The 27,501-nt window shown below is 53.8% G+C and overlaps 10 protein-coding genes across 10 annotated transcripts; 5 read left to right on the forward strand and 5 right to left on the reverse strand.

The window, feature by feature from the left end:
• Positions 1 to 17: 17 nt before the first annotated feature.
• On the reverse strand, positions 18 to 1,603 carry COL26b_002261 (uncharacterized protein; the record flags this gene model as incomplete). Its single annotated transcript, XM_053175187.1, has 2 exons — positions 18 to 1,129; positions 1,597 to 1,603. The coding sequence occupies 2 exons, from the start codon at positions 1,601 to 1,603 to the stop codon at positions 18 to 20; spliced, it is 1,119 nt and encodes a 372-aa protein (XP_053040807.1).
• A 2,848-nt stretch (positions 1,604 to 4,451) lies between these two features.
• On the forward strand, positions 4,452 to 6,847 carry COL26b_002262 (uncharacterized protein; the record flags this gene model as incomplete). The annotated part of the gene is made up of 2 exons (XM_053175188.1): positions 4,452 to 5,598; positions 5,742 to 6,847. The coding sequence occupies 2 exons, from the start codon at positions 4,452 to 4,454 to the stop codon at positions 6,845 to 6,847; spliced, it is 2,253 nt and encodes a 750-aa protein (XP_053040808.1).
• Positions 6,848 to 7,324: 477 nt separating this feature from the next.
• On the forward strand, positions 7,325 to 7,999 carry COL26b_002263 (uncharacterized protein; the record flags this gene model as incomplete). Its single annotated transcript, XM_053175189.1, has 1 exon — positions 7,325 to 7,999. One exon carries the CDS (start codon positions 7,325 to 7,327, stop codon positions 7,997 to 7,999), a length of 675 nt encoding a protein of 224 aa, XP_053040809.1.
• Positions 8,000 to 8,889: 890 nt separating this feature from the next.
• On the forward strand, positions 8,890 to 11,227 carry COL26b_002264 (uncharacterized protein; the record flags this gene model as incomplete). Its single annotated transcript, XM_053175190.1, has 5 exons — positions 8,890 to 9,000; positions 9,054 to 9,569; positions 9,619 to 10,335; positions 10,385 to 11,011; positions 11,069 to 11,227. The coding sequence occupies 5 exons, from the start codon at positions 8,890 to 8,892 to the stop codon at positions 11,225 to 11,227; spliced, it is 2,130 nt and encodes a 709-aa protein (XP_053040810.1).
• Positions 11,228 to 11,350: 123 nt separating this feature from the next.
• Positions 11,351 to 11,956, reverse strand: COL26b_002265 (uncharacterized protein; the record flags this gene model as incomplete). Its single annotated transcript, XM_053175191.1, has 2 exons — positions 11,351 to 11,727; positions 11,824 to 11,956. The coding sequence occupies 2 exons, from the start codon at positions 11,954 to 11,956 to the stop codon at positions 11,351 to 11,353; spliced, it is 510 nt and encodes a 169-aa protein (XP_053040811.1).
• A 609-nt stretch (positions 11,957 to 12,565) lies between these two features.
• On the reverse strand, positions 12,566 to 14,503 carry COL26b_002266 (uncharacterized protein; the record flags this gene model as incomplete). The annotated part of the gene is made up of 2 exons (XM_053175192.1): positions 12,566 to 14,337; positions 14,407 to 14,503. The coding sequence occupies 2 exons, from the start codon at positions 14,501 to 14,503 to the stop codon at positions 12,566 to 12,568; spliced, it is 1,869 nt and encodes a 622-aa protein (XP_053040812.1).
• Positions 14,504 to 16,535: 2,032 nt separating this feature from the next.
• COL26b_002267 (uncharacterized protein) lies at positions 16,536 to 17,779 on the forward strand (the record flags this gene model as incomplete). Its single annotated transcript, XM_053175193.1, has 3 exons — positions 16,536 to 16,567; positions 16,706 to 17,548; positions 17,602 to 17,779. The coding sequence occupies 3 exons, from the start codon at positions 16,536 to 16,538 to the stop codon at positions 17,777 to 17,779; spliced, it is 1,053 nt and encodes a 350-aa protein (XP_053040813.1).
• Positions 17,780 to 18,563: 784 nt separating this feature from the next.
• On the reverse strand, positions 18,564 to 20,219 carry COL26b_002268 (uncharacterized protein; the record flags this gene model as incomplete). Its single annotated transcript, XM_053175194.1, has 1 exon — positions 18,564 to 20,219. The coding sequence occupies one exon, from the start codon at positions 20,217 to 20,219 to the stop codon at positions 18,564 to 18,566; it is 1,656 nt and encodes a 551-aa protein (XP_053040814.1).
• A 1,445-nt stretch (positions 20,220 to 21,664) lies between these two features.
• Positions 21,665 to 21,987, forward strand: COL26b_002269 (uncharacterized protein; the record flags this gene model as incomplete). The annotated part of the gene is given in 2 exon segments (XM_053175195.1): positions 21,665 to 21,840; positions 21,858 to 21,987. The coding sequence occupies 2 exon segments, from the start codon at positions 21,665 to 21,667 to the stop codon at positions 21,985 to 21,987; spliced, it is 306 nt and encodes a 101-aa protein (XP_053040815.1).
• Positions 21,988 to 24,600: 2,613 nt separating this feature from the next.
• On the reverse strand, positions 24,601 to 27,414 carry COL26b_002270 (uncharacterized protein; the record flags this gene model as incomplete). The annotated part of the gene is made up of 3 exons (XM_053175196.1): positions 24,601 to 27,107; positions 27,157 to 27,184; positions 27,238 to 27,414. 3 exons carry the CDS (start codon positions 27,412 to 27,414, stop codon positions 24,601 to 24,603), a joined length of 2,712 nt encoding a protein of 903 aa, XP_053040816.1.
• Positions 27,415 to 27,501: the final 87 nt, after the last annotated feature.

A 27,501-nucleotide genomic window follows, 5' to 3' on the forward strand; every position in this document is an offset into this window, starting at 1 on the left:
TGTTCGAAGCCATGAGATCACGACAGAGATAGCTTCCATCCGAACTTGCCAATGATATTCTGCCAGTCATGTTGCACAGTTGCAGCCAAACCGTCGTTGAGGTCCCGGAAGTTGTAGATCGTTGCCATGACTTCTGTGACGGTGGAGATGTTGCTGATGGGCCACTTGTCGTCGAGCAGATTCAGCATGTCGAGCACAGCTTTGCGATGCTCGTCGATGCAGCTGGTGCATCCTGCGATGAACAGCGGCCACATTGGAAATGACCGTCGCGGCAGATCTTCGCGGATGACCTCCGCGAGACAATCTATCAACGGCTGCAGCAAGGTCGACATTGACGGAAACCGGATCGGGGCGTGGTACACCTTGAGGTGTAAGTATATAAGCGTGGCGAGTCTGAAGCATTCCGCGCTCTTCAAGAGATAATCCTCCGTTGCGTGGAACTCCAACTCCCGAATGCGTTTCTCCAAAGAAGGGCCATCTTCAGATGTTGCTGTTGACTGCTGCTCGTTGGTCGCCGTCAAACTGATGAGGTCTATCAGCTCAACCAACTCAGTCGAGCAGCCAGTCTGGGGTGGGACAGTCTGCCGGCTCTCTGGCTTCAGGGAGATTCTGTTGAGAGCTTCGATTGCATCGCCGCACTGATCTGATTTGGGGCATTTTGTTTTTGCATCATTCTGGCCAGGCTCTCTGTTTTCTGTCGTCTTCATCAAGATGTATCGGAATCGGAAGTATTGCAGAGCTAAAGCTGCACAATTGGCGCTGACACAACCAGGGTGGTTCTCCATAATCGCCAATGCCCCGCGGAGATGGAGCAGCCAGTCCGGTCCAGAACCTGCTGAGATCTCCAGCGAGGCCTGAAGCACACACGTCAAGACATTCTCCTCAGCATTTGTCTCCGCCATGATGCTGGACCTGAGCTGGCTCAGAGCCCTTCCCTTGTATCGGATGGCGCTGTTGCCATAATCGACTCCGTCGTGAGCGCCTCTGCGATCCCATTCGGCAGCGCTTAGAGCAAGGACTGTCGATAGAAGCGGGCCGTCATTGCTGAGAAGGATAGGCATGACAGACGACTTGAAGATGTTGCTTTCGGTGTCCACGTAGACTTTGCTGTTGCTGATGACTTCAAAGTCTGCTAGTGGATTAGAACGAATCCAATGAGAAACGAAGGCAATTGACGATGTGACTTGCAATACTGTACCAGTTTTGACTCCGTATTCGACATGGGTCGCCATGACGGATTGGGTTTGAGAGGCAACTCATTCAACGACAGATTCGACTGATGCTGGCGTTGCCGACCTGCGGTTATTTGCCGCACTGGGTTCTCGATGTACTGTTGGCAAATGACGGCAAGCTCATCTCGCGCGATATTTACGAAGGAATTATTGGCGGCCGTCTTGAGAGGAAGGATGGGGTGTTGCCCTCGCCACGGTCCGCTCCAAGGTTCTGTGAACTTCAACTCTGAGGTCGGGTCCAGGCTTGGATAGACGCAGGCAACACCGTCTTTTTGACACTTGCCGCATTCGGGTTTGTACTTGTCGCATCTTTTCTTTCTTTGCCGGCAGTGATAGCACCCATCCCGGGTCCGGGATCCGTTACCTGCCATGGCTGCGATGTGGAGTTGCGAATGTGGATTCCGTCGCTCGCACGCTGGCTGTCTTGTGTGGGCTTGGGTTCGTGAATTCGGGGTGTGTTGAGAACCATGAAATGCGGCGATATCCCAGCCCGTTGGACCAAGATTTCGGGGTCTGTTGGAAGTCCGGCCATGTTGGTGGCGACTTGGACCAACTCAAGAAAAGAAACGACTCCTCTCTCCGGCAGCTTGCAGGAGAGACCCCGGTCTGTTACTGGCTGGCCAAGATAAGAATGCAGGAAGCCTCCGCGAGGGAACAAACGCGGGGGAACTAACCGGTCTGATCGGTTATGTAAGCCGATCCCTCTCAATAATTGGGAGAGAGACAAGGGTCTCTATTCTCTTTCTTCAAATTCGCTTGCAGGATTTGTTGCCTCCATTGTCCACTGACCATCGAGTGTGCATTGTGGTTACTCTCGAGGTCGAAATGGGCTATGCTTTTCTCGAGAAGCTAAGGAGCTGTCAAACTTGCAGAATTGCGGTGAAAGCAGGATACAGGACCCGCTGTGGCCGGGTATCCTGGGCCAGTTGGGTCGTATTCCCCAACTGACGAAGTTTGCGAAAGCGAGGAGACACCCTCAACTAATATTGAGGGGTTCGCCTCTCGTAACTTAACAAACAACATCACTGCCATAATTTTTGATGTTTCGGAGTTATCAGACTCATGCCTCGAGATGGCTGAGACGAATATTCAAGCAGAAGTGCCTCCTGAGGCCGACGTGACTGTGCGTACTGGGTGACATTCGCGACATCGGAGTTGCGGAGTCCTGACTCGGATATGGCGGAGAAAAGCTAATGTTCAGGATAGGGTGACACGGATTCATCCCTCGGACAGGTATGTGTTCATGAACGCCGTCATAGTCAACGGTGTGCTTTTCAGAGGTTTAATAACACACTCCCTTTCCAGGATGACTTCTCTGCGACCACGAGTCTCCGTAGTTCAATCATAGACTACCGAGTCGAAAATGGGCGAACTTACCACAGGTATAAAGAAGGCAGTAAGTCAATGTTCAACTCTCGTTTCCATGAGGAGATATTAGCCTTGGAAGTGAAATACTGAAATGTGTTGACAGAATACTTTGGACCCAACGATGAGGACGAGTCGAACAGATTGGACCTTCAACACCACCTGTTTCTTCTCACATTCGATAACAGGTTGGGATATGCTCCCCCAAATGATCCTGACTGGAAGGGCCGCGTACTTGACGTCGGAACCGGCACTGGGATCTGGTCGATTGACTTTGGGGATGAGCACCCAGACGCGGAGGTCTTGGGATTCGACCTTTCGGCAACCCAGCCCGAGTTGTGAGCTCCAATTCACGCGTACGTATTAAAACCTACAGGAAATTGACTTAGTGAAAAGTGTACCGCCAAACGTCTACTTTGAGGTGGACGACTTGGACAATGAATGGATCTATTCCAGACCATTCGACTACATCCACATCAGGGGAATGTCAGGTAGCGTTCGAAATTGGCCTGAACTTCTGAAAAAGTGTTTTGAGTGAGCGCTCTGATCCCCCAAGTCTGGGGCTTTCTTCTCATTCGTGCTTAGGAATCTCAAGCCAGGAGGTTATGTCGAGCTCCAGGAGGCCGAGTCCAACATCTTCAGCGCCGATCGCACATGCGAGCGCGGTGCATTTTACAAAAGCCTCTCCTACGTCGCATCCGCCTTGGAAGTCTTCGGATGTCCCTTCATTCCGCTAGATACTCTGACATCCCTCTTACCAGAGGCTGGCTTCGTGGAAGTGACCGACCGCCGCTTCATCTGGCCCCTCAACACGTGGCCCCGGGACCCTTACTTGAAAGAACTCGGCTCGTGGTCTCGTGAAAATCTTGCAAGTAATACAGCCGGTATGATAATGGCGCCCATGACGCGAGTGCACGGTTGGCGGCAGGAAGAGGTTCAGGTTTTTGCCGCTGAGGTCAGGAAGGACCTCAGTGATCGGGGAAATCATGGATATTGGCCCATGTAAGTGCTGCATTCCATGATATTAACCAATTGTTATACAGAGGTACTAAAACATCAAAAGTCGGGCCATATGGGCCAAGAAACCGTCGGAATAGAAACGGGGTCCTAGGCATCCTCCGTATAAATCTAAAGCGGTCTGCCCTGCGCTGCTCTTCAGCAATTCGGTGTAGTCGGTGCGACTACTATATATATTGAGTTTTCCACCGAGATGCGGGTATCTCAGAGTGCCGGGACTGCGGTGACAGGTTGCTCAACGAACAGGATCGCCCGGCAGTGCCACGGGGTGCCCGGGTCAAAGCCGAGCGTGCGGTAAATATGGGGCAAGCCACGAGGACCCACTCATATCCGGCACCGTGGGGAGGAGAGCATTGCCCGACGTCTCAAGACCACTTTCTGTGGCAAGCGGACAGGTATGGCTAAGCTCAAACATCTATGAGGCTGCAGTTATCTTGATTATATCAAATTCACTTTGCTCATTGGCTGAGCTGGAAGGATTAAGTGGCATGTAGTAAAAGACCTTTGAGCTATCATTGACCCAATTTAATGAGACACCATTCCTTTTTCTGTTTCTACTTGCCAACTTGTTTAGTTCGCAATCGGTTGGGGGATATTTTTGTGAAAACCACGCTCGGGCCTTCATTCTACCGAATCACACGTTGATGTTGAACATTCCCGAGGCTTGAAGTATCCCCGAAGTTGTAGGACAGTTAGGTTCACTCCATATGTCGGATGGTGAACTCACATTGTCCGATCCCGCACCCCGCTTTACTACCTTGAAAACTAGACGACCCACCTCCCCATTCTTTCGTCCGCATCTACTCATCTCTCACTCTCACCTAACTCGGCATCACAATGGAGGACTTCTCAGATAATGCCGCATCTTTGGGCATGGGCCCTGGTTCATTGCCCAAAGCCGAACTCATCAAACCCGCAGAGGTACGCGCACTGGCTGCACCGATGGCGGAAGAAGTCTTGCAGCAATGGGACCTGCTCCGGAAGATTGTGGAGAGACACGAGGCAACCATCCAGAACCGGTGGATAAAGAAGTCCAAATCCAAACGCCGAGGTGTCCTTCTGGCTGCATGGCCCGACATGTCTGAGTACCACAGGCCGGACTTTGCTGCTTTCAGGAAGAAAAGGTCTGGCGAGCAAGCTCGTGAAGGCTGTCTGTGGCCGCATATCAACTTGGAAGACCTCAGCAAAACCGAACCCCTTCTTCTAATGATCAACTCTCGCGGCCGGAACACGCCTGATGTATTCGCCATGAACGACGTCGAAGAGTCTAGATTCGGGCAGGTCAGCAGAACCATGGACATGCCCCGTTTTCTCAACTTGTACTCAATGATGTTCCTCGGAAGATGCACCCCTCAAACATATGGCACCCTTGTTTCATGGGACGATGAGCCTGATGCTAGCACCTGGAACTTTCGACGTACAGCATTTCATCCGGGCGAAGGTCTCTGGATCCTGGAATTCCAATCACGCCTTTACCGATTTCTCGTGGATGTCTGCAAGAGCATCCTTCACGACATCTCCCCCGAAGAGCTCACAGACCTAGAAATGGACATCCCGCCTGAGCCACCTTTAGTGACTGGTAATTCCAACGACTCCATCGCTGCATCACTGGCAGTCACTCGGCTTGAAGGTCCTTACCGAGTTCCTGCTCGTCTCGATATCGCTGGCCTCCAGAGCATCATCAAGTCGAAGCTAGCTGAGGCCGAAGATCATATCTGGGCTCTGCGAGAGGACCCCGATTATTTCAGCGTCACGGTGAGAGATTGGAAGGAGCACCGACAAGAGATGATGCTGGACACCAACGGCAAACCACATCCCATCCATGCTCACGCCCCAGATGTCTTCTGGCAGCGGCTGATTGGAAATATGATATCGAGCGCCATGTTTCCTGTGGAGGTGTACAGATCCTTGGCGGAGAAGATCGATCATCTCATCGATCTCAAAGACCGAAAGTATCGCAACAGAAATTTCAAGCCCGATGAGAGTCTTCCTCACGACTACGCGATGGCATTCTGCAAGTTGAAACACTTTCTACAAATGTTTCGACCGGGCCCGATTTCCAACTTGAAGATGGGATGGCCTGCATCACCGCCAATGCGTCCTTGGTTCCGTCGTGTGCCCCACCAGACCCAACGACCACAATCATCCAGGTCACATCAGTTGGTGATCGCAGCAAAGACGCAACGGTCGCGGAGCTCTTCTGGATTATCGACACTCTCTTTGACGAGAAGCAGTTGTTTCTGACTGGGCTGCCTACGCTCTTGGACGAGCTGGAGCGAGTCACGAGGAAGGACAGGGCTGCTTCACAGATGATTTCCGGATGGGTCGCAGCGCAAATTGCAGATCTCTCGGTGCTATCAGAGTGCGAAAGACAACTGGATCTGTTTCAACCATGGGCAGCATCGTTCGAAAGCGACATTGCCGAGAACCAAACAGAAATCGACAGGGACTTCCATGAGTTGGTGCGTCGCCTGGTACCCATCAACGACTTGAAGATCGGCCTGGCGACGGCAAGAATGGGCATTCCAGACGGGGATAAGTTCAAGTATCTCGTGGAGAGGAAGAGAAACAAGCAGAACATCAACCAGATGCGTGCGGCGGAACGTGCCCTCGATAGCTTCTGGGCCGATATCCAGCAGAGCTTGTGTGGAAGAGACGGTATTTCATCTCGGCTGCGCAACATTCTCCAACGAAGCGTTCAGAGGACCCCAGAATGGGTTGAGACGGCCAAGGCGAAGGCGCCTGCCGCAGAGGGCCAAGACCCAAGTCTAGCTGCGCCGTTTGGTGGTTTGTCGATGCAAGACACGCCGAAGGAAAAGCCCTCACCTCGACCAAAGACCAAGCTGAAGACGAAGGGGGCAGTTCCGGTTGCCGCGACGACCCCTGTCCAAGACCAGGAGCAGCCACAGGCAGCGAAGAGACCTCTATTCAAGGTGGACAAACGTGCTCTCAAAGTCTTCAACACACTGTTCTTCAACCCCTTGACGTCTTCTTCCCCTGTAGAGATTCCCTGGACGGAGTTCCTCCATGCCATGCAGAGTGTTGGGTTTCACATGGAGAAGCTGTATGGATCGGCGTGGAAGTTTACGCCAACAAAGCTCGATGTTGAGACCAGCATCCAATTCCATGAGCCTCATCCGAGTTCGAAGCTGCCGTTTGTTTTTGCCAGGCGTATTGGCAGACGTCTCAACAGGGAATACGGATTGGAGGGGGATATGTTTGTCTCTTTGTAGTGATTTGCTTGTGGGTGAGTTTAGTGCAAGTTGCCATGCCTGCAGCTCGAACGCCTTTGCTGTGCATTTGGAAGAGTATGGAGAGCTCATGAAAAAGATTACATTGACGTATTTGGAGTGTCTTTGAGTTTTGTTTGTAGTCCGGGATGAATTGCAAGGCAACAGGCTGTTGAGACGCCTGCCTACACCCGTACTTGACGCGGGAGGTGATCCCGTTTGCATTCGCTGTTTGATTCTTTCCCATTCGTTCGGTTCCCTCCCGCTGTGTATACGCCGCGGGCTTTTTGACCGTATGCACCTCCCTTCTCACCTCAACTCTCAACCCCTTTCCACCCTCTTCTCGATGCCTTAAGGTACGGCCTTTCCTTATCTTCTTCCCAACCGCCAACGCCCTCTCAACTCGCCAAGCATTCTTCCTCGCAACACATCTCCATCTAGATATTCTAATTTGCGGGATATCTCGAAATATCACCCACAATGCCCACCGAGAGAGACAGCACCCAAGAGTCATCTGCCGATGCCGGCAAGCCCGACTGGACCGCCGTGCAGAGTAAGGTCATGGATGTCGAGATCGTCAAGAACCTTCCTCCTACCGAGCCTGCCGAGAATCCATCTCCTCAGCAAGGCAGTCGCCCAGCTCCTCATAGAGCCGACCAATCGACTTCCCTGGTTGTAGCTCCGCGTCCTCGCCCAACTGGATCCACCCGTGCTGGCATTGCCACCTACCATGAGGCCGCCATCTATGCCAATCTTCGTCACGGAATCCCGGGCAACCAGTTCGACTTCAATGATGAAGATATACAACCTCTCATCAATCGCTTTGCACCGAGTCAGAAGTGCATGGTGCGACACAACAGTGCCTTGACGGCAGTCGAGATCCTTGGACCCCCGCATGCCGTCAGGGCTGCCCAAACGCAATTGTTGGAGCATGTTGCAATGCGCGCCAACTTTGTTGATACATGTGCCGTCCACGGCTTCCGAATTTACTGCTTCCAAGACTCGGTTAGCTCCAGCCGGCCGCAAAGCATTCGTCAGGTCATGGTCTCCCTCTTTCGCTTTTACAGCAAAGATCCCAATGCCGAGAACGACTTTTCGCGAGACCCAATCGATAATCACGAGTGGAGGGAATTCAATGCTGAAGAAAGAAACTGAAAATCTTGAGCTTTCAGAGTGCAAAACTCATCAGGTAAGATCTGATTATTAGGTGCAGGCTGTTGTGGGAGATTTCCCAACGCTAACAGCTTCCTGGGGTCATCTAGACAACGCAAAAGAGTTCATTCGGGTCCGCGGCAATCGATGTTATCACAGCGTACAATTTTCTTGGTCATATTCAGTGCTGAATGATTTGCGGATGATTGCAGGTTGAGGCAGTGCTTCACATGAGTTGTGGTGAATTTCGATTTCACCTTCTTTGTACCCTCTGGGAGAGGTCGTTTATGGTCTAGCCATCCAAGAGAGTTTATGCACATGCACCGGCAGTATCTCCAATAACCCATTTTGAGATGCGATAATGACAGCCCAGAATTGATACTGTCGCTTCAAACTTGTCCATTGGAGCGTCGCGTCCGACACATGTCTCGATCCCATATTGATCGATGTGCAGTCGGCTTGCTCAGGCACTTCCTAATGCCATTCCATATGAAGCCAACGGAGTCAATGGCCAGTGTTTGAACAGAAACTATACCAACTCCTCAAATAAAAAATTCAACGCAACTTTTGTCGTTCGCCCCCGGCTGACAGAATGGGGCCGTGATCGACCGGCCCGGAAAGCCCCTCTCGGCTCGTTGGCTCGGGCCGTCCGCCAACCCCGCACTCCCGGTGGTGTAGACCGAGGCAAGCCAACAGGGCGTTGGGGAAGCGCCGTCACCCAAAAAGCACCTATTACCCCAAACTCCCAACCTCACCTCGCACAGTCTCATTAGAGCTGCCCCCTTCATCTCAGTCACCCATCTCACAGCACAAAGGCAGCTGAACCCTCCAGCTTGGTGCTCAATCTATCACATTTCTCATTCGGGAACTCCAGCCAAGTGCTGATCTACGTCATGGCCACCGATGAGTTACCGCGTAAGCTCTGGGAGCACCCCGACCCCAAGGGTACGGAGATGTACCAATTCTTGGAATCCGTCAACATCCATTTCGGGCTCAAGCTCAAGGTCCTTGCCTCAGAACCCTTATGTCGTGATGCATTCGACTTACACGGTAACAGACGTTCGATGACCTTCACAACTGGACGGTCGCGCACCGCTCCAAATTCTACGGCCATCTCTTCAACTACGCCAACCTCATCTACGAGGGCCGACCAACTTCGGTCGTCGATGAGTCTCTCCCCATAGACGCCATTCCCAAGTGGTTTCCCGGCGTTCGTCTCAATTGGGCCGAGAACATTCTCTACTCCCGCGGCCCTACAGACGCGCCCGACCACCACGGCGTTGTAGGCAAGGAGGATGAGAAGCACGCCGTGACCGAGGTCCGGGAGGGTAACACAGGCGATGTCCGAAATCTCAGCTGGGGCGACTTCCGCAGGGATGCAGGTCGTCTGGCGGCTGCCATGAAGGCGCGGGGGGTCAAGGAGGGCGACCGAATTGTTCTCGTCGGAGCTAACTCTATCGAGACGCTACTGGTCTTTACGGCTGCTACTTGGCTAGGTGCCATCTTTAGCAGTTCATCGACGGATATGGGTGTCAAAGGCATCCTGCAGCGGACCACGCAGGTTGACCCCAAGGTTAGGATGGCGTCTCACTCTGCCTGTTTCTATGCTGACTTTCGTGTAGTTCATCTTCTTTGACGATGCCACGGTATACAACGGCAAAACCGTTGATCTCCGGGGAAAGATGGCGGAAACGGTCTCCGGGATGAAATCATGCCCGTCATTCGCCGGCCTCGTTTCCATCCCCCGTTTCGCCAAACCTTACGACGTCTCATCTATTCCCAAGACGGAGCTATGGGACGACTTCTTCAAGTCCGCAAGCTCTTCTCAGCCCCCGGAATTCGTCCGGATCCCCTTCCACGCCCCCTTTCTCATTTACTACTCCTCGGGTACCACAGGTATCCCAAAGGCGATCGTACACACCGTCGGCGGCGTCATCCTCAACATTGTCAAGGAAGGTCGCTTACACGAGTCTATGTCCTCGGAATCGGTATGTCTGCAGTACACCACGACCGGCTGGATCATGTACCTGGCCAACGTCGCGGCTCTTCTCAATGGTGCCCGTGTCGTCATGTACGACGGCTCGCCATTCGTGCCGGATCTCACATCATTCATCCGCATTCTCGGGGAGCAGCGTGTCACGAAGCTTGGCATCAGCCCTAGGTGGATGTTTGAAGTTGCAAAGAACAAGATAAGCCCACGGGAGGTCACTGACCTAAGCGCGCTGCGCATCGTGACGAGTACAGGCATGGTCCTCTCCAACCAGTTATTTGAATGGTTCTACGACGCCGGCTTTCCGAAGCATGTCCACCTGGCCAACATCTCTGGTGGCACTGACATTGTAAGCTATGCTTGGAACATACACATTTCCCCATGTTAACAGAAAATAGGCCGGCTGCTTTGGCATGGAGAACCCCTTGACGCCTGTCTACGTCGGCGGCACTCAGGGCCCCTCGCTCGGCGTCCCCATCGAAATCTTCGACGCCCAGCTCCCCAACGGCCCCGGCAAACCCGTCCCACATGGGGAGCCGGGCGAACTCGTCGCCACAGCCGCGTTCCCCAACATCCCCTGCTTCCTCTGGGGCGACTCGACCTCCCCATCCTCGTCAGCCTCTAGCTTCTCTTCCGCATCACCGGGGACGAAATACCACTCCGCCTACTTCGCCCGCTTCGATCACGTCTGGGCCCACGGAGACTTCTGCCAGGTGCATCCGAAGACGGGCAACATTGCGTTCCTCGGCCGCGCAGATGGCGTGCTGAACCCCAGCGGCATTCGCTTCGGGAGCGCCGAGATTTACGCCGTCATTGAGCGCAACTTCTCGAACAAGGTGGTGGACAGTCTATGTGTTGGACAGAGGAGGCCTAGCGACGATGACGAGAGTGTTATGCTGTTTTTGATGATGCGCCCGGGAGAGATGTTTGATAAGAAGCTCGTGGGCGAGGTTAAGGATGCGATCAGGAGGGAGCTGACCAAGAGGCATGTGCCGAAATACGTCTTTGAGACGCCTGAGATTCCGGTAAGTTCGAGATGCAATTCCGAGTGCACCTGGCATAAGGACTGACAAACCCCGCAGACAACAGTGAACCTGAAAAAGGTCGAACTGCCCGTGAAGCAGATCGTTTCCGGCTCACACGTCAAGCCCAGCGGCACCCTCTTGAACCCCCAGAGCCTAGACTTTTACTATCAGTTCGCAAAGGTAGAGGAGGTGCTCGCCGGAAAGGAGAAGTTGTAAGATGCTGTGATTAACAGAAGGAAAGATGGGTATTATTTTTCTAGACCAGAAAGACCTACTACAGGCGTAGACCTCTCTATAAACTTCCTTTGATCTCCCCGTTTTCGAAATCACGACACTACCTCATACCCTCCCGAACTCAACCTTTTCAACCGGAACATACTCCGGAAACTTCCCAGCGTGCATTCCATACCTCCAGATCATGTATCCAACCGTCCCCGCGACGCTTCCCAGCCCGGCCGCCCCAGCAGCCGCCCTCAGCCCGCCGACTCCCTTGGCTCCCGCCAGCCGCCACGCCCCAAGCGCGACAACCCCCGCCGCGGCACCTCCGTACGTCCAGTCGTCCGTTTCCAACTGCCCCGGGTTCTCGAGCAATCTCCACGCGCGGTCACGCCACTCAATGTCTTCGCGCCCTTGCATCCTCCCTGCGAGGGCCAGGCCCATGAGCCCCAGCCCAACGGCGGAGGCTGTGCCCGTCTTGCGGAGGAGACGTGGCAGACCTTTCTGCAGTCTGGTAGAGGCTGCTGCTGCTGCTGGTGGTGGTGATGCTGTGGTAGCGACGGGCTTGGCGGCGCCGCGGAGGCGGGAGTACAGACTGCCGGCGGACACGGCGCCGAGACCCACTATCGCGCCGGTGGTGTAGCCCCGGCTGAGGACGTGGACTCCCAGGATCGTGTGGGAGAGGGGCTGGTCTTCTGCGTAAGCCGTGTGCGGGAAGTAGCGGGACATGATTCCTTCGTGAACGTTCTGGATTAGGATGTGGGAGGAAAGGGAAGCAAGCTTTAGAAAATGGGACTTTAGTACAATTGTTAAGAGCTTGCTACGCTGTCGATTAGAGACTGTAATGTTCAAGACCCAGCATTGAATCTCCGAATGGCTTGGCGGGCCGCCTCTTTATATGTTATCCCTATCGTGCCACCGACCGACTTCTCCGTAATCAGTTGGTGCCGTTCAGCTCGCTGGGTGCAGTCGGCGGTCGAGACACCAATTCCCCCGAACATGTCAGCCCGGCTTGTTTGTCCGCGTCCTAACCCCAGAAAATCCGCGCTAGCGACTCCGAATGCGAACAGCGGGCGTTCGACGGACAAGTCAGAGCAGTTGTATTGATCAGTTAAGCGACGGAGAATGCACTAGCATTCGCGTGGGCCAACAGCCGCATCACCTAGCTCCCGCCCTTCACTTGCATCGCGATCCTTGAGTTGTTAAGTTTGTCATTAAGCGTTATCTGTACTGCACACTTTGGGCTCATTTGATGATACACCATGTATGCTCTAATCCTGTAGCAGACGCCGTGTGGTTTCGCGCCATCCAAATAACATTATGGTGGCTTGGGGATGCTTAGTCGTCATCAGTCATCTCCATCATGCTCTCGCCCTTTTCGTCGTCGTCGTCCATCAGCATCGCCCTCGCTCTGCTGACCTTTGCTTTCCCTTTCGCGTCGCGTCTTCTGCCTGCTCGCTGTGCTAGGCGATCTCGACCTGCAGCCTTTGCTATATCCAGTTCGTTTTCGAAAGCTTCTAGGTCGTCGCCATCTGCCACGTCGATGATTGACGTTTCTTCTAGAGCCTTGCTAAGGAGCTCCGTAGCGATGCCGTCTTGCGGGTTGATGGCGAGCGCCTCGTGTAATGGAATGACCGCCTTTTCAGGACGGCCTTCTTCGAGGTAGATGAGGCCCTTCGCACAAAAAATGGCTGGGTCCTTGCCTCCCTGGCGTAGAACCTCGTCGAATTCTACGTGGGCCTCTTTCCAAAGGCGCAAACGGCGATATGCATGTGCTAAGTTTGTTCTCGGCGACAGCCATGCTTGAGGGTCCGAATCAATTTCTGCTGCGATCTTGAGGGCTGCTCTGAAGAATTGGACAGCCTCCTGCGGCTTATCCTGGTGGTATTTGACGATGCCCATCTCGTTGAGCAAGAGTGGATCCGTCTTGCATAATCCATATGCCGTCTTAAGGAACTCTTCTGCTAGTGTCATGTTGTTGAGAGCGTGGTTCTGCATGCCGAGGAAGACTTGTGGAAGATGAGTACCCATGAACAACCTCGCAGCTGTTGAATATGCCGAGATGGCCTGATCATGCTCTCCCTCAGCCGCAAAGGTGTGAGCAAAGCCAATCCATGCCGGTCCAAAATGTGCGTCCATCATGCTAGCCTTGCTGAAGTATCGCCTGGCTTCGGCAATTTTGTCAATAGAAAAATAGTATATGCCCACAGCCAGCCAGGAACAAGGCTCTTCTGGGTGGGTATCTGCGAGGTCGTGGGAAATCAGAAACAATGCATTCTTCATCTTGAGTTGATATAAGCAAGCCAAGTGTAGTGGGTGGATGCTGAAGTTGTACTTATCATCCTGCAGGATGGAGTCGGTGATGGCGAGAGCGTCGCGGTAACGACATTGTGTGAAGAGCAGGTCGGCTTTGGCGAGCAGTAGATCGGGGTTATCAGCCAGGTGGTAGTGTGTCGACAGCGTGTCGCATGCCGCGGTGAACGCCGAAGGCTCTCTGTATTTGGACAGCCGTGTTGTGTAGAGCATCTTGGTGAACTCTGCGGCTTCCTGTGACGAAGATACATCGCCAGAGACGCTGATGGAATCGAAGTCGAGTGACTCGAGGAACTGCCACTCCTCGTCAGGAGACAGTAGAGAGTTGTTCATGAGCTGCTGGAAGGCCTCAAAGCACTGAACGTCTATTTTGACCGCATCCTTGTAGCACTCCTTTGCCCGGTCGAAGGCGTTTTGCTTGGCGTAACAAATGCCTCGGAGGTAGCACATGGCGGCTTCATATTTCCGGTTGGTGGCTTCTTCCTCTGCCTCTTCGCGAAGCTGTCTGTCTCTGGAGCTGCCCTTCGCATGAGCCCCTATGGCCCTGCCCAAGGGGGCCGTGTTCTGTGCCTTCCGCTTGTTACTCGCATTTGAGATGAGATGGGTTGGGTTTCGGTCGCCGAGTACTGACAATGCCTCCTCAAACCTCGATTGCTTGACTAGGCAGTGTGCAGCCAGGTATCGACAGGAGACGTTGCGGGAAACAAGGTCTTGTTTGGCGAGAAAGGTCTGCGCACGGGTGTAATTGCCAGTTGCGAAGTGTACTTGGGCCAACCAAAAGGCATCCTTCTCGTCATCTGGTGGCAGAAAAGAGTCAGAAAAGCTCGCATGGAAGACATTGAATCAAGAGCTAAGGGCTAACGTACTGGTCAGGGCCAGCAACTTGTCGCCGATAAAGATGGCGGAGTCGTATTGGGCTTTGTTTAGGGCATCCTGCCTCCATTCCCGAAGGAACTTTTCCATGGTCGCGAGGCAACGCGGTTCAAGCCAGGGGACCCGAAAAGACAATCGGGATGGCTAATTCGGGAGCATGACCGAGAGACAGCGGCGGAGAGGGGCGGTGGGCTCGGTGAGGTCGACGTTGGACCGTTGGGATGCCGATCAGAGGTGTCGCGAATTGCGGTGGTGAGGTAAGCGCGGTTTGGCGTGTCGTGGACCTGGGCTTTCTTTTCTTTGGATGACGCGCCGGGGATTGGAGGGACCAGGACGTGGATGCACTGTGCACTGTTGCTGCCCAGGGGTGTGGATCCAGTAAATGGCGGGGTAGGCCAACCAGACGACGTTTTTCCCAGGCACACCACGTGGGCGCGAAGTGGTCAAGTACCTGCCCTCCTCTCTATCTGGTGGCTTTCATCACTGGTGTTTCGCGTTGCACCATGTTCGCCGTTATCCATCAGGCAGACGGTGATCTTATTGCATTGAATATGGCATTCGAGAAAGCGGAAGCCACGTCGAGGTGGGATGAACCGGGCAGCCGAGGTCACCGTGGCTCGGTTTAAGGTAAGGAACGCAACGGACGCACGCCTGTCGCAATGACTTCTATTCTAGGGCTGGCTGGCTGGCGTGTGCTTAGACACTGAAAATATCCGCAAAGCACCTGCCGCTGCGCCCAACCTCGAGAAAGCTTGAAGTTAGTGTCCCTGATCTGTCAGCCTCCAGCGCCGATGCTCGCGCTCTCTTCAGGCATGGGCTGTATGCAGTATGTCATGACTCTGGGAAGGCATTCAAACCTGCTAGGTAGCTTTTCGTGGTGGTGGCATGTGTTTCAGGCCATGCATCTCGAGTCCCCATCCGACCGTTGGACCTGGCCTCTGACAGACAGGACAACGACTTGGGGCCATCTCAAGTGCTGTTGCAGACGCATCTGACACTTTGGCCGCATAACGACGAGCCGAATGGTCTGATGGATACCTCCCATGTACCGACGGAGTACCTTTTCCATGGGAAAGAGACAGATAAGTGAGTAACTGCACGTAATGGACGGTGTGGATTGACTGCGGCAGCAGCACCCACTACATAATGCCAACAGCAGGACGGGGAAGCTCCAAGCTCGTGTTAGGTAAAAAGTATGCGCATAGGAGGACAGCGCCGGACGCCAATCCGATAAATGCAGATGGCGAAAAATAGACGGCAGACAGCACCTACCTTAAGGCACCCTGAGAAGACCAAGACCCGTCGGGCTTCCAGGTCAAAAAGCTGTGCTGTCGCGCCCAACGCAATGGTTGGCGGGCGGCATGGGCGTCTCCAGCCCCGGGCCCCAGGGGACGGGACTCGCTGTGACCTCGCTGTGGTGCGCCGTTCCAGCTTGCCCGCCTCCTCCGTCGCGACTCCTGATTGGCTGACTCGTCAGTGGTGGAGTCATCAGGGGTGAGCCAAGCGAGGCGCTATCGCTCTATCCGCCATCGATAGCAAGGTGACGACTAAGGTCAAGAAAGGATGGACACTGATGCCCCATTATGATTTTTTTTTCTCTTCAAGCTGTTCATTGTTCTCCATCAGTTGATAATTCGCCCTCCTCTTCGTCTCACAAACATCGCTCCAAAACACACACCTTACCGATCTCGCATTTTCCTCCACCGTCTGTAATACCCCCAGAATACTACACCTGCACGAGATACCAACAAACACACCCCGTCATCCATCTTTGCTCCGCCTCTGCCTCGAATACTACCTACCTATCCGTACCCTACCTACACTGACCCGGCCTCTTCCCAATCGAAGCTCGCTCGTTTCTCTCCCACCTTCGAGTCTCCAGTGCTGTCCTCCCGCCGCGAAACTGCCCCTGCAGGCCCTCCTCTCAACCGCCCGCCCGCTCGCCCGCCCGCCGCCGCCGCCATCCCGACCACCATCGCATCCTATTTTCATCCGTCTGTCCCAGCCGCCACAACTGCGACCAGAATTGTAAACCGAGGTGCCGCCGCCCTTGAAGTTTTTGAGGGATCGAATTTCCGATAGAAGTATTTTTCATCTAGAAAAGTCTTCGAAAGCAGTCCCCATGGATAACAACCTATGGACCCGCCGCACAAAGTAAGTACACGGTACTAGTGCAGTTGCCTCTTTTTTCCCCCTTCACGGTCGACCTCGATATGCACTTTCTATTTTGATGCCACCCCGGTCGCTGCGCTGTGCATATTCCAGATCGCTGACATTGCGACCCGCGTGCAGCTCAGGCAAGCTTTCCCTCTCGACATCGGGCAATGGCAGTCCCGCACCGGGCGGTGACGCCAACCGTAACGGCTCCTTCGCCAAACGATTCGGCGGCGACTCGTCCTCACACGGCGGCAAATCAAATCCCTTCAACAGCGTAACGACCCCCGGCGGCATGGCTTCTCCGACTGCCTCCAACGCCTTCGGCCTGGGCTCCGGCGCTTTCGCTTCCTTCGGGTCTGCGAAGACGCCGAAATCCCCCGGCAACCCTTTCGACATGGCTATGGGCAAGATTGGCGCCAAGGTTGTCGGCGCGTCGTCGCATGATCCCTTGGGTAAGCCGTCCATGGCCTCCATCGCCGAGAATGCGGCGGGGAAGAAGGCGGTGGGCTCGCAACCAGCCTCGACTCGGACATCATCTGAGACCCTTCGCGTCCATCAGCTCAAGTACGAGTGGGTGACGTGGTGTCGGCCGCCCCAGCCAAAGGGCCAGCCGTACCAGGAGTACGCCAAGTCACTGACTCCCATGATCCACTGTAACAGCGTGGAGGAGTTCTGGGTTGGCTATCCGCACCTCAAGCGACCTTCGGAGCTGTCGGTGGGCTGGGAATACCACTTTTTCAAGAGGGGTGTCCGTCCCATCTGGGAGGATGACGAGAACAGGAGCGGTGGCAAGTGGGTGCTGCGCTTGAAGAAGGGCATCGTTGACCGGTACTGGGAGGACACCGTGTTTGCGCTGCTTGGTGAGGCTTTCACCGACTGCAGTGACGAGATTTGTGGAGGTGTGGTTAGTGTCCGCAACGGCGAGGACATCATCAGCATCTGGACGCGCTCGACCGGTGGACGTGTGCTGAGAATTCGGTAAGTGGACCTGCGTCGGCCCCGCTGAATGATGGTCACTAACATAAAAACAGTGAGACGTGGAAGAGCTACCTTAAGTGCCCTCCCAACACGATTTTCGAGTTCAAGTCCCACGACGAGAGCATCCAGCACAGGGCAGCCATCGAGGAGTCGCGCCGCGAGAAGCAGCACGACAAGCGATCCAACGCCATGAAGCAGTCCAACGAAGAGCAGAAGCAGCCCACTTCCTGAGCCACCAACACACACCTCCCAAGAACCCCGACACATGCCCTCTCAACCCTCTCCAACGGGCATCATGCTGGGGGAAACGCCGGCACGAGTTCAAATCCTTTCTTGCATTTTTTTCCAAGCCATCTTTGATGTTTATTTGTACACTATCAGATTCCGTTTTCCGGGTCTTCATAGCATTCGGGTCGAAAGTCCGACGAAAACAACACCTTGTTGGGATAGGGATACCGAGTGGAGAAGAAGGGACGAGGAGACGAAGAGAAAGCGAGGACAGGTCGAAAGAGGGCATGATGACTGCTGTTCTTTTTTCATCCAACATAGCAGGCTAGGGGGGAACGAAAGTGCTTCTCGAGTTTATTGTCGAACCTCGGAGACGGGGGAAACGATACGATTCAAGGGGCGCAAAAAATGGGCAGCGGTCAACGTTTAGCGGTCACGTTGTTTTATGGATTGCACACAAGCGGTTATTTGGGGGATTGGCTAAACCCATCTTATCATCTTTGGGAGGTGTACACTACTGCTGCCTCGGGCGCAAGCACCGGCATGAGCTGGCTGCGCGGTTCGGAAGGGCCTGGACCGGATAGTCTCAATGACTACGAAATGAGCGTCAAACGATTTTTGGCACTCGCCGTTGTGCTGTGAATGTTCAAGTGTCACAGCAACATCCCTACTAACGATACACACCAAGCTCCTTGCGCTGCGGAAAAAGTACAGATTCTAAAGACGCGTACTCTCTCTTCCGCGTTGTTTCTTCATTTTAACTTCATACACAATCTAGTATGGAATTCTACGCCCTGCCCTTGCCCTTTGGCGTCCGCCTCCTCTCCCAAACCTGCAGATACGTCTCGCCGAGGTACAACAGCTCACTCTGCACCTTCTCCACAAACAGATCCTGGCAAGAAACCCACTCGTCGCGGCCCTTGTCCCGTAGCTGCACCTTCCAGGTCTTGCGCTCCTCCCCGCTGTCCGCCACGTCCTCCTTCGCGCGGACGGCCTCGTGCACGACGTTGGCGACGAGGTCGTAGATGATGGGCTCGCCGGGCGGCCACTCGCCCGGGTTCGGCTCGACGTACGGGCTGACGTCCAGGCCGTTGGGGTCGAACGTGACGATGGTCGGGTTGCGCTCCGAGACGAACTTGTTCTGGCTGAAGCGCTTGACGTGGAAGACGAGGTAGGGTGGTAAGGGGTGCAGGAGGCGGTACCGCTTGCGTTGGGCCAGGTGCTCCTGGGCCTGGATGCCGTCGTATTTTGAGAGGATGGTGGTCAGAGGGACCTGGGGGATGATGTTCTTTTCTAATTCGTCCTGGAAGAGGGGCGCGGCGGGCAGGTCGAGCGTCAGGAACATGAATCGTGTTGATGTTACTGACACGGCGGCGTCCTCGAAGCGTAGGCGGTCACCGGCGTCGGCGCGCGCGGTGATGGCTTGCGACTCGACCTTGAGCTTGCCCTGGAAGATGCGCTGCACAACGGAGCTGCCTGGCTTGGTCTTGGAGCCACCGAGTCCGAGGTGCAGGTTGTTGAGAAACCATGAGAGGAACTCAACGGGATCTGATTGTGCTGTCAAAGTAAAGCGCTTGCTCGAGAGGAGGGAGATCTCTTGAAGCAGCTCGTGAGGGGAGACATGGGCCTTGAACGCGCGCGGGTTCCAGATCTTGCGGACGAGGATTCCAAAGCGCTTCGCCAGCTCAGAGCGTGATGACAGGTCTTCCAGCAAACAAAAGTTGCGCAGTGGCGCGACGTGTGACAGTGCTTGCACGATAACGTTGAGGTAGTCGTTCTCCTTCAGGTTGTTCATGCCCACGAACCCAGGGGCGTATTCCTTGCCAGCCAGCGTGAAAGACGCGCGCAGCGGCGTGCGGTCGAGCGCAGCGACTTCCTGCTTGATATATCGCGGGTCCGAGACGAACTTGATGTCGTCGAGCGACTTGGACTTGACTTCGTAGCCCTCGGGTAGGACGTAGACCTTTTGCGTCTGCATGTTGATGAAGACGTGGTGGTTCTCGTCGAGGGCGTGGAAGTAGGCGTGCGACTTGGGCCCGCGACCCTGGTAGTAGCGGCCGCATACGAGGCAGGCGTAGACGTTGATGTTGGATAAGCTGACGGAGCAGAGCTTTTCGAAGTCGAAGTCGAGGACGTTGCGGTCTATCGTATCGAGGTAGAGGTCGTCGTAGCCGTCTGTCGGGGCGGATTGGCGGATGGGGGCTTGTATGGGTGCCTCGTCGTCCAGATCGCTTTCATCGTCGCCATCATCTTGCCTCCTTTCCGGCTCTGCATTGCCGTTTGTCGGCGTTGCTACCTCCTCCCTCTCTGCGACGTGCCCGTTTTGCTCGATTGATTCGTTGGATACTAGGGAGTCGACTGTTCTCGAGCGTTTCGAGGCAGGCGAGGCAATGCCTGCGATCTCGTCGAGAGCCTCTTCTGCGTGACGTTTCCTGTAAGCCATGCTGTGTTGTGGGGTATATGAGTGTGTAAGGGCTGTGGTTGGTAGTATTCGCAGGCAGTGTTTGTGACGCTGGGCGGATGGATCAACGATGCGCCCCATTGCCTTTCCAGGCTCGAAAAAGTCGCCCGTCTCTGGGGTAATATGTTCACGCCCCACTTTTGCAACCACGCCCAGAGCTTCGTACCTTGATGTGCCGGGCGTGGCAACGGACTCTTCCTTCTAGAGATCTCTAAAACCTCACTTAATTCAAAGTGACACCTCCATATGCAAAATAAATACTCTAGCAATGGAATCGCGTGAGATCCTTCCCCACATTCATGCGGTCGACTTGGACTGCAATGGTAAGTGCGAGGCCAGCAGATGGTGCATTTGAGTGGCGCAAGCAGAGGTTTTGTTCCGTTGTCCAATTACAGAGGTCCAAGATGCAGCTCAATGTACACTCAGCTAGAGGACTGCAATAGGCGCCCGGAGTCTGCCTTGTTTCCCCCTCACCGGTATCTCTCGAGAATTTCTCTCTCTTCCCTTTCGCAGCGGAAGCGCACGATCATGCTATCTCAAAACAACTGACGACGATCGAAATGACGAGCCCACGGCCAAGTCGCCGTACAGACTTCACCGTGGCGCTGATATGTGCCCTTCCCATCGAATTTGATGCCGTCGCGCTGGCTTTCGACGAAACTTGGCCAGGAAATCAGTTCGGCAAGGCATCTGGCGACTACAACGCCTACACGCTGGGCCGAATGGGCAGTCAGAATACCGTGCTCGTTCTACTGCATAAGATGGGCAAGTCGAGCGCAGCAAGTGCAACGACCAGCCTTCGGCATAGTTTTCCGTCGATCATCCTAGCCTTTCTTTGCGGCGTTTGCGGCGGAGTCCCCAATCCGAGCCGCGATGTCGAGATTCGCCTAGGAGACGTGATCATCAGCGAAAATGTTGTTCAGTACGACTACGGCCGGCAGTATCCCTCTAAATTCGCCCACAAAACTACTGTGAGCGACACGTTGGGGATGCCCGTGAAGGAAATCCGATCATTTCTTGCTCATCTGAAGACGGATTTTGGGCTCAGCGAGCTACGCGATCAAATCCCCAACATGATGGAACAGATCCAGCGAAAGGCTGTCGCAAACGGTCACTGGTCGAAGTATCTCCGTCCTGGTTCCCACACAGATGTTCTTTTTCGAGCAAACTACCTTCACAGACATCAGCACAAGCGAGACTGCAGTTGTGGCAAAGAAACTATTTGCGATGAAGCAATCAATGCGTCCTGCGCGGACTTACAGTGCGATCCAGCGTACTACGTGCTCAGAAGGCGTCTCAGCAGCCGGGTTGAAGAGAAGAGTGACCGACAGGCTACATCAGACACATCAAAGTCACCGCCAGAAGTGTTCCTCGGTACTGTAGGCTCAGGTGACACTGTGATGAAGTCTGGGGAACATAGAGATATGATGGCGCAGCAACATGGTATCATTGCGTTTGAGATGGAAGGCGCCGGCGTCTGGGATGAGATTCCTTGCATAATCGTCAAGTCAGTCTGCGACTATGCCGACAGCCACAAGAACAAGAAATGGCAGGGCTTTGCAGCTATGGCAGCTGCTTCCGCGACTAAGGCGGTTCTGAATATGTACAACTTCGCTACAGCACCAACAGCATCGATAGTACCGACAATACCAACATTGCCGACAGCACCGACAGCACCAACAGCGCCAACAGCGCCAATAGCGACGACAGCTGTCTCTCACACCACAGAGACACCATCTCCAGCATGTGAGTAGCTGAGTAACTCTACAAAACGTTCGACTGATCGATTGATAGTCATTGTCCCCTACAATGAGAATCCGGATTTTGTCGGTCGCTCAGAAATCCTCGAACGGGTGAAAGATCTTTTTGGTCACAGCGATACATATCATCGTCCTGGCAGCAGGCCGCGCTCCAGAGTGGCTCTGCATGGCCTGGGTGGAGTTGGGTATAGAACACTCTCGCCGGTCATCTTCCTGTCTATGTGCTAAATGCTCTTAGAAAAACACAAATCGCTTTGGCCTATTGTTACTGGTTCAAGGAGAGATTCCAAGATGCCTCTGTTTTCTGGATCCATGCGAGCAATGTCGAACGGTTTCAGAAGGCGTTCAGCGATATTGCTCGAGAGTGTGAAGTTCCTGGACACAGCAAAGAAGAGGTAGACATTCTCTTACTCGTCAAGAAATGGCTGGAGAACAAACAACGGGGTAGATGGCTGCTCGTGATTGACAACGCAGACGACACAGAGGTCTTCTTTCCCGTAAAACCCATCGTCGAAGCCGACTGTCGAGCGACCAGTATCGGGCATTCTATACCCGAATGTTCCCATGGATCGGTCCTGATTACCACAAGAAACAAACAAGCAGGTTTGAAGCTTGGTCTGGGAAAGCCGCCAATTGAGGTTGAAAAGATGACCGAGAGCGAAACAACTCAGCTATTGCGCACCCTGCTTGAAGACGAGAGTGTGACGCCTGCTGAAGCATCGCTCCTATCATCACGCCTTGAAAATCTGCCTCTAGCTCTTGCACAGGCGACATCTTTCATTCTTGAGAATTCCATATCTATCAAGGAGTACGTTGGGCTCCTGGACAAGAGCGATTCCAGTATGTTCGACCACCTGAGCGAGCCATTTGAGGCAGTCGGACGAGACACCGAGACACCCCATGCATTGACAGCCACTTGGGCCATCTCTTTCAAGCACATTGAGAAACAGAAACCTATGGCAAGCGATGTATTGTATTTGATGAGCTTCTTTGACCGTCAAGCCATACCGAAGCAATTTATCTGGGATTATTGCCATGAAACGCTAGAGAACGCGTTGTATTCTGACGATGACTCAGAGCTGGGGGAAGATTCCGAAAATGATTTTCAAATCGACACTGATCTGGAAGTCACCCAAGCCCTAGGCCTTCTCCAGGCCTTCTCCTTCATCTCCAAGGCCGGTGACGACTTATTCGACATGCACAGACTGGTGCAGCTCGTCACCCGAAAGCAGCTTGCTGATAGGGGTGCCATGTCAGATTTTGCGACCAAAGCTCTCAAAATAGTGCGAAAAGTGTTTCCATTGGGCACACACGAAAACCGAGTGTTATCTCTTCAATTACTACCGCATGCACTTGCTGTTTTGGAACATTCGGAAGTCACTATAGAGAAGCCACTCAGAGAGGACGCCTGGCTTTCACGTGAAGTCGGTGAATACTTTTATCGGCGCAGGCAATATGAAGCTGCGAAACATTTCCTCTGGGCTGCGGACCTCTACAGCAAATTGTTTGGACCAGAGCATGACACTACACTAACAGTTTTATGCGATTTAGCACATACTTATATGCGGATTGATCGAACAGAAGAAGCGCTTGAATTGGCGTTGAAGTTGCTGGAGGCTGACCAAAGATTGCGACCAAAAGACACAGCAACGATATTAACCGACAAAAGACTGACCGCGAATGCCCTTGCTTCCTTGGGACGCTTCGGAGAGGCAGAACCCCTTTACCTAGAGGTGTGGTCAAATAGGAAAGAGATATTAGGAGAAGAGCACCCTTCTACGCTAACGGCCGTCGACGGGGTCGCGTCTTTGTATAAATCGACTGGTCGACTGAAAGAGGCACAAGAGCTATCCAAAGGAACTGTAGAGCTCTCAAAACGTGTAATGGGCGAAGAGCGCCCTGCCACTTGGAAGCGCATGAGAAGGCTTTCTAAGATATACACGGAACAGGGCAATTACGATCAGGCCGAGCCACTAGTCTTGGAGACACTGGAAGCTCGAAGCAGGGTACTCGGAGAATCTCATCCTGACACTATATCTAGCCTCAAAGATCTTTGTGATATATACTGTCAGATGGGTCGTGTTGAAGAAAAGCAAAGAATGGACCGACGGATTTTGGAAGCTGAATGGGCTGATTGGAGTATGTAAGATGTGATTCAGTTTATTTCTTTAGATTATCGGGCGTTGAACATGTATTTCGCAGCTAAGCCAGACAATTGAATGTGGGCATGTGACAAGGTTACTCAATCGACCAAGGCTACATAGAAGGTGTGTATACCGGGGCCCTGTTGATAGACATTGGACTGCATTAGGAATATTCTACTTGGCACAGAGACTAAATTACACCGGAGAAAAAAGTGCCCTCTAAACGGAAGTTGTTACCTAGGATACCTTACTGTGGGAAGATCACCGCGGAAAAACCGTGGGCTTCATTTGACGTTTGGGTTTGACCGGAGCAATACTGAAGAGTTTCTACAACGCACTGGTTGAAATATAATCAGCGCCATGTTGATTTCCCTCAAGCTTTTCGCTCGTACGAGCTATACATATGTATAAGAAACAGACGTATCTAGTTTTTCACCAAACCAATATTACTATAATTGATCAGGATGCCATAATGGTATCTCTCTCTACATCCATGGCGTCCTCCATGGCAACATCCTCTATCGCGGGCGCAAGACTGTCCATTTCCCGCAGGGTATATTCCACCAGATAACTCTCGTCCACAAGCTCGTCCATCCTCCTGTAGTGTCGCTCCGTGTATACCTTGAGGGCGTTGAGCACCTCCTTCAAGCTCTTCTGTCCGCGAGCCCCCTTTACTGACAGGTTAGAGAACTTGGACGCGGGGTAGCTGCGCACTAAAGCCCACAGGATGCGCTGGGCAACGGCAGCTGTCCTAGCATTTGTGTTCCAGTCGCGCAACCTCAGAAGAAGGGTAAAGATCTGCTCGTCGGAGAGAGTAGCGAGGACCTTGTCGACCGCCTTCAGGCCACAGAGACTGCCCTGCTCGGGGGTGGCAGAGTTTACGACCGAGGTGAACAGGCTCAGTAGGCGACCGGGGTGGTTCAGCTGGAGGGCAAGAACAATAGCATCACGGTAAGAACCGGCGTGAATGTGGTTCTCAAGCTCCTGCTCTTGCTCGACCAGCTTTTGAGCGGCTTCCGTAGCGGCAGCCTGGGATTCAGCAGTGGTGTCCTTCCAAAAAGTGACGATGGAGTCACCGTCACCTGAAACGATCGTGTTGTCACTGGAGTTGACGGCCAGGGCCCAGATACGGTCCTCATGGTTGTCAAGCGTTGCCTCGGCTTCCCCAGAGTTGGCATCCCACACCTTGACCAGGCCGTCACTACCCGCACTGGCGAACTGGAGCTGTTTCTTGCCCTTGCCCTCGAGTTTCGGCATGTTCAGCCAGACAACCTTCAAAACACTGTTGGAGTGACCCTCAAATGTCCTGATGCAGGTGTAGTTGGTCAAACTCCAGAGCTTCACGGTCTTGTCGGCACTACCCGTTAAGACAACACCCTTTCCAGCAACCTGGCCCTCGTCTCCCTGAATGGCGGGGCACTGGGCAGGAGCAAACTTGATTGACCACACACCTCTGCGGTGGCCGCGCAGAATACCCTGGACTTCACCCTCAGCCACCGACCAAATCTTGACCATCTTGTCTTGAGATGAGGAGGCAAAAAGTTGACCGGAAGGATGGACATCCATGGCGTTGATATCCTTGTCGTGCGCCTTTCTGGTGAAGACAGCACGGCCTCCCTTCTTCCCTTGCTGAGCTTCCCTGGGAATATCCCACTTCTTCACGGTCTGATCTTGAGAGCCAGTCAAGAGGAATGGCGGGGGATGGCTCAGGGGATCCTTGAACTGTGCTGATGACTCCTGTGGGGGCTGCTTGGGCAGAGCAACTGCGCCAATTGACTCGGTGTGACCCGTGAAGGTAGCATAACATGTGAAAGAGTTGTTCTCGGGGTCGATGCGCCAGAGACGAGCAGTATTGTCCTTCGCACCCGTTGCAACCCAGTACCCGGACCAGTCAACGTCCAAGGAGACGATAATGTCATCGTGACCCTTGAGTAAAGCCAGATCTTGACCAAAGTATGTGGGGTTTTCTGTGGTAGCGTTGGCGTCGGAGTCCTTGACGGAGACGATGCGGATATCTTCGGCATTTGTAGCGAGGGCGAGGAGCGAGCGGTCGGGGAGTAGGTAAGTAAGATCGATGATCGAGTCGTGGGTGCCTGAAATACGCCTAAATGGCTCGAGCAGGGTGCCCTCAACATCGTCCTTCTCGGGCACCTTGTAGAGTGCAAGCGTGTGGTCCACTTGCACGCAAAGTACGAAAGGGAGCTCGGGGTGAGAGACAGCGCTCACGATGCCCTCCGCCTCAGCCTTCGCAGGCTGCTCCTTTGTCAACTCGCGTCCGGTGTCAGTATCCCAGATACGGAGGCAGCCCTTGGCACCCGCGGAGTATGTCAGACGACCGCCGTCAACGAAACCAACAGCCTCAATAAGCTCCAAGCAAGGCACGATCTTCCGGATCTTCCAAGACCTCGCATCCCACCAGATGATCGTCTTGTCTCTGCCCGCCGATACGATGGCGTTTTGTTCGGGGGAGTAGTCCAGGCCTTGGACGTTGGAGACGTGGGAGTCGAGGTTCGCAACGGCAGCGCGTTTGTGGAGATCCCAGACGCGAACCTTTCCATCCTGGCTACCGGACACCAACCGCCAATTTGTCGTCGTAGAGTTATCGTCCTGCTCCTCGACCTGCTTCGACTTCTTTCCCTTCTTGCCAACCTTCTCAACTTCAAGATCGTTCGAACGAGCGGCAACCTCGAAGAAGTGGAGAGCGGAAACGAGAACACTTGGTCCGCGGAAGGTGTGGGTAACGTAGCCTCCGACAATGTCCCAGACCTTAATCGCTCCATCGGTTCCTCCGGTCGCAAGAAGGGTGCTGGTTCGGTCGACAGCGAGAACGACGACAGGGGTACCGTGTGGCTTGAGGGATCTCGTCAACTTCGCTTCGATCGTTCCGTCGTCGGTGGTCTTCAGAGCATAGATCTTCATGGACAAAGATCGGGAGCAGATGATGAGGTGAGACCCGGAGGGCGTCACTAGATTCAGCGTTAGAGGTTGCTCAATGATGCTAGTACGCATACGTACAGGTCAAAGTCGAGATTTGTTCGCCATCCTAGAAGCGCATGGTCAGCATCGCGTCAATTGAGTGCGGTCTGGGGCGCATACGCCTTCGATCTTTGCAAGATGCTTTCCGTTAGAGGGGTTGGTCAAGATCACGTCCTCCCCAAGGGGCGTGGCCAAAATCTTGGCGCCATTGTCCAATGCAACAGAGCCTCCGGTGAAGATAGGCCGAATGACCTTTTCCGGTTCGAAAGTGGTCTTGAACGGTTGTTTGCTCGCCATGATGTTGGTTGTAGAAGCAACACGATCATCGCGATAAGCATTTCCCGGGCGAAAAGTCCAGAAATTTTTCTTTCTGTCGGCGGGATG

This window comes from Colletotrichum chrysophilum (genome assembly GCF_026319265.1).
Source record: "Colletotrichum chrysophilum strain AFK26 chromosome Unknown scaffold_11, whole genome shotgun sequence".
Classification (NCBI taxonomy): Eukaryota; Fungi; Ascomycota; class Sordariomycetes; order Glomerellales; family Glomerellaceae; genus Colletotrichum; species Colletotrichum chrysophilum.